The sequence below is a fragment of the Pholcus phalangioides genome, unplaced genomic scaffold (genome assembly GCF_987345545.1).
Source record: "Pholcus phalangioides strain wild (caught in Gottingen) unplaced genomic scaffold, Ppha-v1.0 ptg000007l_1, whole genome shotgun sequence".
In the NCBI taxonomy this organism is placed as follows: Eukaryota; Metazoa; Arthropoda; class Arachnida; order Araneae; family Pholcidae; genus Pholcus; species Pholcus phalangioides.
This window is the reverse complement of record NW_028301600.1, coordinates 926,491-940,449: the sequence shown is the minus strand read 5'-3', so window position 1 is coordinate 940,449 and position 13,959 is coordinate 926,491. Positions and strand designations below refer to the sequence as shown.

Genomic DNA, 13,959 nt, shown 5'->3' with positions numbered 1-13,959 from the left:
CACGCGTATTTGCTGCTATGTAAAGTGTTCTATCATGACACGCATGTATGATGTCAAAATAAGCAAACTGAAGCCAAAAATGAAATAACAGCAAATAATCGCATACCAATTTATGGAAAATCTCTTATTCAGTTACTTTGAACAAGTTTCAAAACTACAGATCATAGTATCGCGTATATTTTTCTGAATTTTCACGACATTCAGCTGAAATATTCATATAAGTTGCACTATATATATCTGGCAATCAAATTATGAAAAAAAAATTGTATTTTTAGCGCATTTGCAAATAATCATTTACTGAAAATACTCATGTCACATTTTAAATTTCTATACAGTATGTCTCATGTATAGCGTCACGCTTTCTGTAAATTCGTAGAAATCGGTTGAAAAAACGGCAAGCAAAAGTCCTGCGATGTAAAAATTGGATTTTTATAGAAAACATTTATATCTTTGAATATACGTGATATTCTCACGAAAATGCACAGAAGTATTACACATAGTAAGTACAATATCTTTTCAAAGTTGCAAGTCATTTGCTGGTTTTTCTGATACAAGGCTGATCAAAATCTTTCTCATTTAATTTTTTGTCGGTCCCCTAAATGCACTCGCGACTAAATTTTCACTGGAAATGGAATCAATATAAAATATATATGACCGAAATTTAGGAATGATTTGCCCGGTATTTTTCTAGAAATTCGAGAGAAAATTCCTAAACTCCAAAAAGGACAGACTTTTGGAAACAGTGTACATGCGAATGAACGATGTCTCTTCTTGAGCATCGTACTGTGATCAAATAAATAAACAATTTACATGAGACGAAGGATTTTTCTTGAATCTTGTCAATGTTGAGACACATTCGTTATCCTCTAGCTTTGTACGCGCAGTCACCACTATGAAGTATGGACGATTGTTTTCCGTTTTTGTTTGTTTTCTTCATTTTGATTGAATACCAATTGAAACAGTTAAAATAAGTTGCTGTCTGTAATACGTTTGAAGAAACAAATCAATAAAGGTGATTAGAATCAAATACGGAAAACCATTGATCATGTGTTTTTCTATTATACAAAATTTCTGGGAAAACGAAGTGCGTGCGCCCAACACCATCAATCATTTTTTTTCTTCTGACCTAAATTATTTTATTTTGAGAGAGCGATTAAGTTTTCCCCCTTTTATTTAATTCAACGACTTAGTATTTTAACTTGACATTAATTTCCAAAAACCTAAATATGCTTTAATTGGCTGCCACATATCTCACTTCACCTGAATATCTTTGTCCACTTCTAGAAAAATTTGTATCCGATAAAACTGCAGCAAAGTAAAACCTCGATACAACATTACTCCGCGGACCAAAGAAAAATATCGTTGTCGAAGAAATTACCGTTATATCGAGGGACGACATTTTCACGTGCCATAAAATTTATGTTGCTGTTGGCATCTTTTTTAAATCAGCGCTGTCAGTACCACCAGAAAGTGTGCATTTATTCTCCGAGAAAAACAGTGATTGGTTTATTAATAAAATTCGGTTGGATGCATTACCCCTGTAAGGTTGTTTATCGCATTGTACTTTTGTGTCTTTCACAGAAAGTAATAGCAATAACTTCCTTAGTGAATTCGGCGATTCCGTGGTGAAATTACCGATGTTATTAGACGCCTTCGGAAGCACGAAAATGGGTGAAGTTAAAATTAAATTCAAAACGAATTTCAGCAAAATATAAAAAATATTGTTGTAGCGCTAAATTCTCCTAAAAATATCGTTAGAGAGAGATTTATCGTAGATATCGTTGTATCGAGAGGAGTTTAACATTGGACTATAGGCAATTCCAAACAAGATCTGAAAAAATATCGTTGTAGAGGGATTTATCGAGTATCGTTGTAGCAAAGTTTCAATTTTTTTTTCACACACACATCCTAGACAACACACATTTACTTTATTGTATATAAAATATACGATTTAACTTAATATAACTATAAATAAGGGGTATTTTTTTAACTCCTGGTTTTCAATTTGTGTTGAGTCAAAATAAAATTGATTTTGAAAATAGAAATAAATTAAAAATTAAAGCATGTTCCAACATCTAATTACTTGAAAGATATATTTTTGTTATTTACATCATTTAAATTGTGAAAATAACAGTATACGTGTTATGATTATTCTTAAGACGGTTTTTTCTTGTTTCGATGTCATTTGATGATTTATTCACTATCTTCTGTGCTTATGAAGTTGTTCAATGTGGTTATTTTGAAAACTTTTTGTTTTCGTATGTTTTATAAAAATTCTAAGAGGAAAAAAAATAAAAATATTTAAAGTAAAAAAAAAAAGTATACGCGCATTTTTGTGTAAAAATTAAATGCATTGTGGTAAACAATTCGTGTCTGGGATGATTCGTTTTGTTAAAATACTTTCCAATGGTAGAAAACAAAAAAGACGTGGTAAGAATGAAAGCGGGTCAGAGCAACTCCACCTAAACGTCTGATATGCGATACATCATGCGTTTCCTTATTTTCATAGCCTCCTTTTATTCATTCAGTATCGTATTCATAGCCGCAAAATTAAGTTTCGACAGAAAAACAATCCAGTTTCCAAATAAACATTTAAGTTAAGTATCATATTGGTAAAGTTCTAAATCATAGTTTCCCAATTTTTTTTGTCCCATCGCTCCCTTCTTCAGAAATTTTTTCCTCCATCGCCCCCAACCCAATCTAACCCATAAGATCCTATGTTATACCCGTAGCTTCTACCGCCCCCCTGGAACATTCCATCGCTCCCCCAGGGGGCGTTAACACCCACGTTGGGAATCACTGTTCTAAATCATCGGGATGTTAATTCACCATCAGCAACACCATACGAATTGTGAATGAACTACCGACAATGATAATATATTTCTTAATTGCGATAAACATATAACATAGACTATCCATACCAATAGGCCCTCAATGTGTTATGAAACGCTAATATGTCTATGGAACGCAGCCGTCTAAAATCGACTATAAACAGATATCAAATTAGACAAGTGCAGAATATGACCGTGGTGGGACAAAACGATGATCGAGCATATTTATTGTCACATTGCTGCAGGCATTAAAACAAAATAGGCAGCATTTTCATTCAGTTAATTGTGCGCGGCATCAGATTTCGTGTGGAAGCTTTCGATTTTTTTATTTTTTAACCCTTTAAGAGGCATTGACGAGATAGTTCGTCTTCATAAAAGCCTCTTATTTTAGCCCTGACGAGTCCAGATATTTTGTAAAGTTGATTTCTCAATGAAAAAAAATTTCCCTACACCCATTAGTTTGCACCTGCTGAAAATTGGAAGAATTTTAAACTTAATTTTTTAATGAACGTTGATGATTTAAGATGTCGCGAGATAATTTTCTGAATAAGACGTTTTGATGAGATTAAATGTATTACATCAATATAATAACTCTTCTGAAGAGAGAGCTAAGTTCCATAGTGGGACGCACCAGTTTACATTTTTTCCTATGGGTTTTGGAAAAATGTCTGCTTTTCAAAGGATTAATGAGCTTTCAGTACATATATATCATATAGTGCATTAAAATTCTACGTAAAATTTACTGAAAATAAGTTAAAAAAAATTAAATTTGCTTTTGCACACTTTTATGAGAAAACGTGTAAATTAATAAATTAGTATTTATTTCTGAACCCAAAGACAAAATTTATTTATCGAAAATCCACGAATCGCTCTCCTCATCTCCTAGTTTTTAAAATCATGATTTTTCGCGTTTTGTTGCGTACATGTTGTTATGTTGCGTAGCATAAAGTTTTTCCTACCTTGTTATTTATACGTTGCTGCGAAAATTTCTAGCGAAATAACATCCTCGATTTCATACGTTTGTGACCAGAAGCGTACGCAGGAGAGAACATGGGGCCTGCGCCCTCCCCAAGACGATCAAAAATTGAAAATATTTTAATATTTTAGGGAAAAATAAAAATATCGGAAGAAAATACTTTCATAGTGAATGTTACCTTTATCCATTTCTGTTAATTTAAAATGGTTTTTTAAGGTTAGTAGCTCAAAATTACTCTGAGATATTCCTTGTGCTCACCCAATCCTTGTGCCCCCTCTAAAGGTCGATCTTGCTTACGCCAATGCTCGTGACCAGGGTGCAGGGTATTTTAATGTGGTAGGTCTTCACATACTACAACATGGGTAACACAAATTCTATCACCAGTCATTGTACCGCTGGATCATTGTTTGGCACAGCATAACCTTTATGGTCCTTTGTGGGTGTGCACTAATAAAAAAACAAACTCCAAACCAATCCGAAGGTACATATGCACCCTCGAATTGGTTGATAGCACATAACAAATCCATCGGAAAAATATATTTCTTTTTGGTGAAGTGCTGTTGTGAACTCTCTAAAATCACCTTCTACCGTCTTTGTTATTTCGATTCGACAGCACATGAATTTAGAATCACACTATATTACATGTGAGAAATATCAATGAACTAGAAACCCTTCCACCACCTATCAAATAAAACTTGAAATTATTCGATTGAAATTAGCAACCGGATTTTGATTAATGTGCTACATGAAAAAAGCAATAATATATGATATTAGTTATTATATACGCAGTAATATTCATTTAATTACCAAGTTTGCCTCGAAATTTTAATAGTTGTTAGATGTGAGAGTTAAGAGAACGGTAGTAAAACTCGCAAAGTGTAAATACCCTAAGCTATCTGATTTGAATTATAAATAATGCACTTTGCGAGTTATACTAACGTTGTTTTACCGTATACAAATAACTGTTAAAATTCCGGGACAAAGTTGATAATTCAACTAATATTGTTTATAAAAATATTAATTAATATATATTATTGCTTTTTCCATGCGGCATATTAACCAAAATCCGATCGCTAATTTCAATCGAAGAATTTCAACAGTTTTATTTGATAGGTGTCGGAAGGGTTCTACTTCACTAATTTTCTCATATAATACTGTACTGTATAATTGTTTTCAAGATTTTCTAGAAGGCATATTTTTGCTGATGAAAAATTTTATTTTTATCCGTTTATTGGTTAAGGACAAAAGTGCCCAAGAAAGGCACCATTTTTTCATGGGGAAAAAGTTCAACAAAATATGGACGTTTAGTCTTGGAATGCTTTTGTGTACAAAGTTTTTTTGCTGCGCAGAAAAAATTTCCTTTTTGTATACGGCAACATGCTACTTGTATTTTGTCATTCCGCACAAATATCCAAATTCTGTGAGTAGACAAACATGTCTGTGCAGGTGAAACAAAGAGCAATGTGCCCGCTATTCGGGGGAAAAAGTTAAAGGGCACATTCCAGGTAAGAATAAAATGTTTCTTTTTCACTGCGAGCATCTCGGTGCTCATCCCTGGAAGGAGGCATCCCCTAAGACTGAGATCTCCAATGGGGCCCCTCCTCTGTAGTGAATTTATAGTGTAAAAAAATGTTTGTCCCGGGCCTCCGTACTAGAGCCCTGCCAGCTCTACCCTTATAGGGGATCATAGTGCTCATTTAAACAGTTGAAGATAGATTCTTTATTTCATAATCAGGAGATATTCACCGAGAACTCAGATGTACACCCCATGGTTCAATTATTAGCATCATGATTATTTCATTCAAAGCCATGTCAGAGTTCTTGCATGGGTGCTTTCCGTCTAGTGATGGTTATAATAAAATCTCTTGATTCGTGAATATACCCATGGCCCCCCCACAGTAGGGCCCTACCTAGGCTAAAATCTGGGCTTCCAGGTCAGACTCTTCACGGGCCCCCCCATAATATGAATTTGTAGTGTGAAAAAAATATAATCACATCTTATGAGAATCACCTCGAGCCCCTGCCAGACGCACTTCCTTAGTAGGGACCATGCCTCGAGTGAATAGAAGATAAGATCTGGCGCTATGATTTGACAATTAAATATTTTATTTTTAATATAAAAATTAAGAGGTACTGCCTCGGCCCTCTGTCATTTTGCCCTGAGGCTATGATGTTGGGGCGGCAGTAGGGATACACTTTTTTTTGGATAAATATTCAAATATTTGTTTGAGTTCTGTAGAACATTATCATCAAGGGTTCAGTGGAACTGCCTTATAACTATCAAAGGCTCTGCGAGAAACTTCACGTTGGAAACCCCTGATGTAGAGACCAGATATAGATATACAGAAATGGGCAGTCAGAACATTCCGGAGCAACACAGCACCACACTAGAGATTCTGCTGGTATTGTGTTAGCTAAAAAAGGCATTTCTCAGAAGAGGAACAAGGAATCCAAACTTGTGCTGGGGGGATTGTACTGGCTAAAGCCGGGTTTTCCTAGGAGCAGGTTTCTACAGCGCGCAGCGTAACAACGTCGGTTGGTAAAAAAAAACGTGAATTTCAGGTTTTTAACCAATCAGCGTTTTCACGCTGCTCACGGCGCAAAACTTCTACTCCTAGGAAAACCCGGCTTTAAGAAAAGAAAGTGAATTGGAAAAATGTTGATAAAGAGCGAAAAGATCCTTAACGAAAAAAAGGAACCTGATTTTTTTCATAAACCAGCTTCTCTAACACTCTAAGCACTTTTTGGAAGTGCAAGAGAGAAGTGTGTGTTTAGATGAATTAGGCATTGAATAAAAAAGAGCTGAATAGCATTTCAATACTGAAAAGCATTGTATTTACCTGCGCTTATTTATCTATTCGCAATTTCCTTTAAAAATTATCTCGATGTGTAAAAATGTTCGATAGTGAAAACACCGTCATAAAAAATGCAGCCCCTGTAATCATGCCGCCTCGTCGCCTCATGCCGGCCTTGGTTAAACCGTAGTCTTTACGAAGACAACAAAAGTGTTTCAACGTAGGATTTATTCGGATTAAAAACAAATTTTCCACCTCACCCAAGTTTTGTGAAAGTGATTGATAAACAAATGAGTTGTGCGATTTCAACGTGCAAGAACTACATACTCGGTGGACAAAAATACATGGGATGCCAGCTACTTATACTTTTCCTAAAGACCCAGAGACTCGCAAAATATGGGTGTCCAAATGCTCGACCAAGTACTCTCATATTTGACTCACGTGGGTAAATACTTTATCCTTTGAAGGATTTACAGTGCCGTCGAGTTATGGAGAGGAACAGTTGATAACTTCGAAAGAGTTTTTAAATCTCTCCATGGTGAGCACGAGATATTCGACCACCAAAAAGGGGGTTATAAAAGAGCTGAAAGAAAGACTTACGAAGGAGTTCCCTCATGTATGTCCACAAGCTATACACATTCAAGGATAAGGACTTTTATCAGAATTAAAAGTTTGAATTGGGATGAAAAGTGCATTAGGGAAAGATGAAAGAAACTAAGAAATGGATTAAATTTAAAAAATAGTATATAAGCAACAATGCCTTTTGATATTTAGCATTCGAAATAATAATAGTAATAACTTCAAACATTTATATTAGTTCTTTTTTCCTATTTGCTTCCCATGTTTTTGTATTGCAGTTGTATTGGTAATGATGAAATTAACACTTACAGCTAATTCAAATGAAAATAAAAAGAGACAATTAAAAATTATATATATATAGAGAAAGTTTGAAAGATAACTGAAATTATCTGTCTCGAGTTGGATTTCAATCAACTCAATAAAAGGTGACGTACGCGATTCAATTGAAATGAATCGAAGAAAAACATTCTTAGAGAGGATGTTCCCTCATAAGCAAATGCAAAATTTTCTTATTTTAAATGGTTGAACGAAGCAGGCCAAAAAACAAATATACAAATACTAATGACAGTAATCGAAAAGATAATTTTGGAAATAATTCGATAAAATGAGCAGTATAGCGATTGCAAACGTAATTAACAGGGTAGCAAAGAGCGGATCACGCATGACGTTACTGGTACCGACGCCAGCCCTAAATGCTGCTGTACTGTAGTGTTTTTGCCAACCTTTTTGATGTAGTGGACCCACTCTAGTGAAGGTCAAGGCACCATGGACTCGCTGTAGCGAAAGTAAATTTCCACGCTACTTCTCACGAAATCCAAACTGTTATTTTTTTATAATTTGTATATCATAAAAAACAAATAGTAAATTACAATTTCACAACACTAAATGTGTCTGTCCTTCATGCAATAATAGTAAACGAAAATGATCCCACGGGGTTCCGTTGAAAACCACTGCTATACAGTGTACATGATCTTATGTTTCCTGCAATTCAGTTATACATAATAACGTTTATCTTGAAAAAATGTGCGATATTTTCATTCTCGGATTTCTATTTTAAAAATTTACTGCAGAAAAGAATTACTTTGGAAATACATAACATTTATTAAATACCCGCCTGTACTTCGAGGTACCCCACACAATATTTTTATTTTGTATATTTTCATCAAATCCATCCCGGAGCGAGTGAACTCAACCCAATAAAACTGATGCTGGCTTCTAGTCCACAAGTTATCAAACCCATTTGCTCAACAAGGTCTAAGTGAGATGACTCGCTCAGATGGATATTTTATACTATTATATATATGATTTTCGTGTTTGTTGCATTCTATGCACTGGGTGGGCAAAACTTCCGTAGAAACTTTAAAAATTCATAAAAACCGGAAAAATAATTGAATAGAAAACGGTTTGCAGGGTTAGCATCGCTAGATCACGGGAATGTTTTTTAAGACTGAAAAAAATAACTAAAAAAAACCGATAGGTGGCACTGACGTACACAAGTCAAAGAAAAGATACGCAAATAACAAACAGAATGCCTCCAAATCATTTATTACAGCAGTATGTGTTCCACGTGACCACCACCACAGGGGATAACACATGAGCCAATGAGCATAGTCCCATGTTAAAATCCTATGTATAGGATGAAATAACTCATCCGGCCCGCCTAGTCCGGTGTCTACTGTATTTCTGCTGTGTTAAAATTGGGACATTTCTCGACATGACGAATAGAACATAGACGATTTCACTATGAATTAATTTATTGATCCATCAAAATATCAACGGATGCATCGTCATCGATGATCGTTAAAGCTGTATCTGCACCGAGGTCAACTGAAAATATTTATTATATGCAAATCTCTGGTTTTCTTTCTCGCTCATGGTGAACAATGGACAGAAAAGACCGTTGAATAAGAGCCAATGGTAGTAACAAAAGCTTCGCTAGGTTTAAGCGCTTGAAAAAGAAAAAATATATACAGTATATTCGCGGGTGGTTATCAATTCCCCGAAAAATCCAGCTCCAGACGTTCCTTAGCAATAACGGCAATACATCATAAGCAAGTCTCAAACTTGAGAGCAGTTGCTGTTGACCCAACCGACCAGTGGTTACCCACTGCGAACATGAAATATTAAATACGAGATAGCAGCATGTATCGAAATCAAGCTTCGGAAATTGATGTTCAATGCAAAGCGCACCAAAAATAACTACAGTATTCGGATGAGCAGAGAATTATGCAAATCAATGTTGCCTCGAGAAGCACAAACAGAAATCGAAAGAAAAAAACTGCAAGGAGGAACAGAAAAAGTTTGTGTATGACCCTTACGTTCATTTCTTTCTTACGAACATAATGTGATAATGCATGTAAATGATTCTTTACGACCAAGACAGTCATTATTATTCGAAAAGTTTTGTTGTTGGTGTATGACGTGGGTCATTCGCCTACTTGAAGCCGGAACTTCAGACAACTAAAGTAATACTTTTTTTTTTTTTTGCGCAGGGCCCATCCATTCAGTACTGTTTATTTATTTGTTCCTTCGATCACAGACGGACAGAATGCAACATTCACATGTTTCTGCATTTCATGTTTTCAGAAAATATTACTCTGGCAGTCAATGTTTTTATAAGCGCAAGACGATTATACAGGGTGGTTATAAATAAACTGACACTACTCAGACGTATGTAGCGTCCTTTCTGATGGAGGTATTTTGTAGGTATATAGGATGTATGGACCATGGAAGGAAAAGAAAAATTCAATAAAAATAGTACAATTTTTCACCACCAGGTAAAAAATAGCACTTTTTACCACTTATCTTTCTCCCATTGTCCAAATAACGTGTACAGCAAGTTTCCATGAAATACGTTCGCCACAACGGGCGCTACATAAGTTGCAGTAGTGTAAGTATAATTAAGCTGAGTAGTGCCAGTTTATATACACGCCCGTTGTGTTGGACGTATTCCATTGAAACTCGGTATATGATATTTGGACCATGGGAAAACGGTAACTGCAATGAAAAGCGCAACATTTTCCCCTGGTGGTCAAACATTTAACTATTTTTATTGACTTTCTTTTCCCCCCATGGACTATATCTTATATATAAATGTGAAAGTATGTATGTTCTTTATATAAATCTACAATTTTAGACCGATCGTCGCCAAATTTTGCATATATACCAAACAGGACCGGGATTGTGAACCATAGGCTACTTTAAAAGTTCATCAGAGCTGGGCAAATGCCCGAAATAGGCGAAAAACCGTCGGGCAATAATGGTCCCTGGGCCACAATAGTCACTTTCGGAATGTTTACTTTGGTTGCCGTGGTTCCCTAACAATGCGTTTCAGATATGCATATGCCTGTACAATGGTCTGTCACGTCGTTAATCCTGCCAGTATTATGTATAACAGTTCGTTCCTTCATGATTGTTTGTCACTTTTTCACTCCTCCCAGTAATTGAAGACGACCTGGGCATTGCTGGGTAGTATCCTATATACCAGGGATTCTTAACCTGTGGGTAGTGACCTAAACTTCGGTCATAGTGGCTTTTGATTCCGAGATAGGTCGTATAAACCTGCAGCCGAGTATTCTTTAGCTATGGGTCAAGACGGAAACTTTATTAGCAATGTCTTTCCAATGAATCGTACAAATCTACTTTCAGCCAGAGATTCTTGTGCTATGACTGACGATCCAAACTTGATTCGTAAGCTTCCGAAATGGGTCATACAAATCATCTTATAGCCAGAGACTCTTGAGCTAGGGGGGTCTCGCGACAAACATTCTATTCCAAAATGGGTCGTAAAAATCTACGTACAGCCAGGGATTTTTCAGCTAAGAGTCACGTCCCGAACTTGATTCGCAGGGACTTCCGAGATGGGTGAATTTATGATAGGTGAAAAAATGATTTATAACTCGGAATTCTTGAGCCACGAATCAAACTTGATCCTCGGGGGGGGGGGGGGAGCTTACTAGATGAGTCATTCGAATCCACTTATAAATGTACTAATTGCGTTACCGATTTCGCTCATTTCGAAAAACAAACAGTCCCATGTTTCGCGAAGCTAAGCTGATCTTGTGGTTGATTTAGGGTCGCGACTGAAGAAGGTTAAGAACCCTTGCCAAATACAAAAGTCACAACAGGCAAATTGCCCAACGAGGTGGCATAACAAATATGGATGTCAAATATCACCAAAATACCCAGTATAAAAGCATATATCATAAAAAAAATTATCATTAATATATAATACACTGTCCATAAAAAAAGATTATGGTTGTCCTATCCAAGTGGGGATAGTTTCTCGATTTGTCCCACTATGTCTATCGTATATGTCAAGTTTTACGCATCAAAATACCTGCATTAGAAAAGACGCTACATATGTCTGAATACTGTATATTTAAATAGCAAGAACATACTGGATGGTTCAGCCGTGATTTTCTTCCGTTATCTACTATCGTTTTCATTCACAATTGTGTGGCGGTCATCTTCAGAACTCAAATTATCATTACTGAATACAGAGAAAATGTTACGGCCGGAATAAGTCTAGGCTTACAGAAAATCCTAACAAGCTGAAATACTAGAAATAAATTTTCAGATCCAGATAATTCTTACAAGAGGTCTCCTAAACATGGTAAAAAATTTATGTAGCTATCGATTTATTTCAATTTTTTACCCCGTGTATTTGATGGTGTACGAGTATGCTATCCTTATGCCGGTAAAAAATTCTACATATTGTTAATACTCAATTTACAATTAAAAAAACGCATTAAAAACAGCTGGCGCGCATAACAAGATATCAGTGAAATTGAATAATAATTGATTCAAAATAATGGAAACTGTTCTGTTCACAAAATGACAAAAAAGATGAAATCTATTCATAAATACCTGGGTCATAAAATTTTGTAATTTTTTTTAATTTTGGCGTTCATTCTACCCATTCAGTTACCTCGTCGGGCAATTAGCCTGAGTTTTTGTATTCTTAAGGCCGAAATTGCACTTTAAAAGTTTTATAAAAGTTATTTTATGAAACTTGAAAAATTCAACCAACAAAGTTCGTAGGTTACATTCGAGCAAATGCAACCGATAATCTTATTGAATTTTTCAAATTTTAGAAGACTTTTATAGTATAATCCCAGCCATAGACAGGCAAACACGCTCATAGCTATAAAAATGCTCAATAAATTAAAAGAAAAACTTACATTTTAGGAATCTGTATTTTGTCGGACTCTGAGCTGCGGCCATATTCGTGCCAGGATCTCCGAGAGGAACCCGACTGGGAACTGGCGGGCCTACTGCCGTTAGTAGTAGCTCCCGTTTGGTCAGACTGCAGAAGAGTTTGAGTCTGGGAAAGATCGGAATAGTCGAAGATCTGTGAAGTTTAAAAAAAATCACCAGAAATTAGTTAAGAATCAAAAATATGTTTGAAGATGATCATTTTATGAATTACAATAGTTTCAGAAAACACCAGGTTCGCTTCTACATGCGTGCGCCTAAACAACAAAGTAATAGATGAAAAAACCATAACTGGATGAATTCAATCAATGACAATTCGAAGTCTTAGCAGTAATGTCGGTTTTGGACTTTCTTGAGATAAACTGTTTTCTAATGTGATAACGATTCCATCAAGTTCCGTTCGATTAAAATCCGTTTTGTGGCACTGAAATTTTCCATATCTATATACTTGTGTTCTAGTTGACTGACTTTGTTCATTGCTATCGTAAATTATTTTACGATAATTATTTCTATTACGCTCTGGTTGCACAGTCATAACCTTATTACACGGGAAATCGACATATAAGAGTCCAAAACTTCCCGTTCCATACCAAGATTAGAAGTACGCGTTCTCTTTCGCTCTTATATATATAATAGAAAGATACATTATATATGAATGGAGAGAAAAAGCTACTCCAGTTGTTGATAGGGTTACTATAAAGCTTCACGATGGTGAAGTGAGAGGGAAAGAAAGTACAGAAAACTTGTTTGAATTTATTCCACTGGCATTTGGAAATAATATTACGCCAGTGATCGCAAAGAGGTTAAGAGATATCAATTATACGGCCGCCGCGAAGCCACACGTCGCCACAGTGAAATACATTTCAGCATGTTTAATAAGAAACCGAATCTTTCTATCGTAGGATAATTTTTATATTCAGATACCAACATATTTTAAGGGGTGTCGCGACCTCCGAGGCCTCAAAATGTTGATATTTTTTAAAAATGACTTTAGAAAATATTTTCTTCAATTGCAAATCAAATGCAAAAAATTTCATGTCAATCGATTAATTGGTTTTTCAAAATAACAGAAAGAAGAAATGAATATCAGTGTAAATGTTTTCAAGGAACGAACCTTGAACGCATTTTTCTCAGATCGAATTTATGAAGTTTTTGCACAGCATTCGTAAAATTATATACATAAACTGGGGTGGCTCGAGCTTACCTGCGGGTGCGAAACCTCATATGCCGCCCCTAAAGGTGACCATGGCGAGAGACTGACAGGGATTCAGTTTAGGGGACCTCGAGATAAATCTGATTTTTTTCAGAAGAAAGCCTTTTTAAGCAGGTTTTCCAGCTTTTTATCCACAATTATTTCACTATTCTTGATAATGTCAGATAACATAATCCTCAAAACAACACTTATTGGTGAGTCATCACAAGTTATCCTGTTATTTGTAACGAGATTTTTTATTAAAAAACTTACAAAGGTGTTTCTGGTACTCCAGGGATAGGAGAAGCCGAATTTTTCCTTTGCTTTCATTTGATCGTTCTGAAGAAAAACCTAGTGAGGGAACCAAAA

At 35.6% G+C, this 13,959-nt stretch overlaps 1 protein-coding gene across 2 annotated transcripts in view; it reads right to left on the bottom strand.

The window, feature by feature from the left end:
• Window positions 1-13,959, bottom strand: part of LOC149084778 (grainyhead-like protein 1 homolog) — a 203,733-nt gene that overhangs the window by 98,563 nt on the left and 91,211 nt on the right. For both annotated transcript variants that reach the window (XM_089232525.1, XM_089232526.1), the window contains exon 4: window positions 12,365-12,534. In XM_089232525.1, the coding sequence (XP_089088651.1) occupies window positions 12,365-12,534 (170 nt within the window). The remainder of the gene's footprint in view (window positions 1-12,364; window positions 12,535-13,959) is intronic.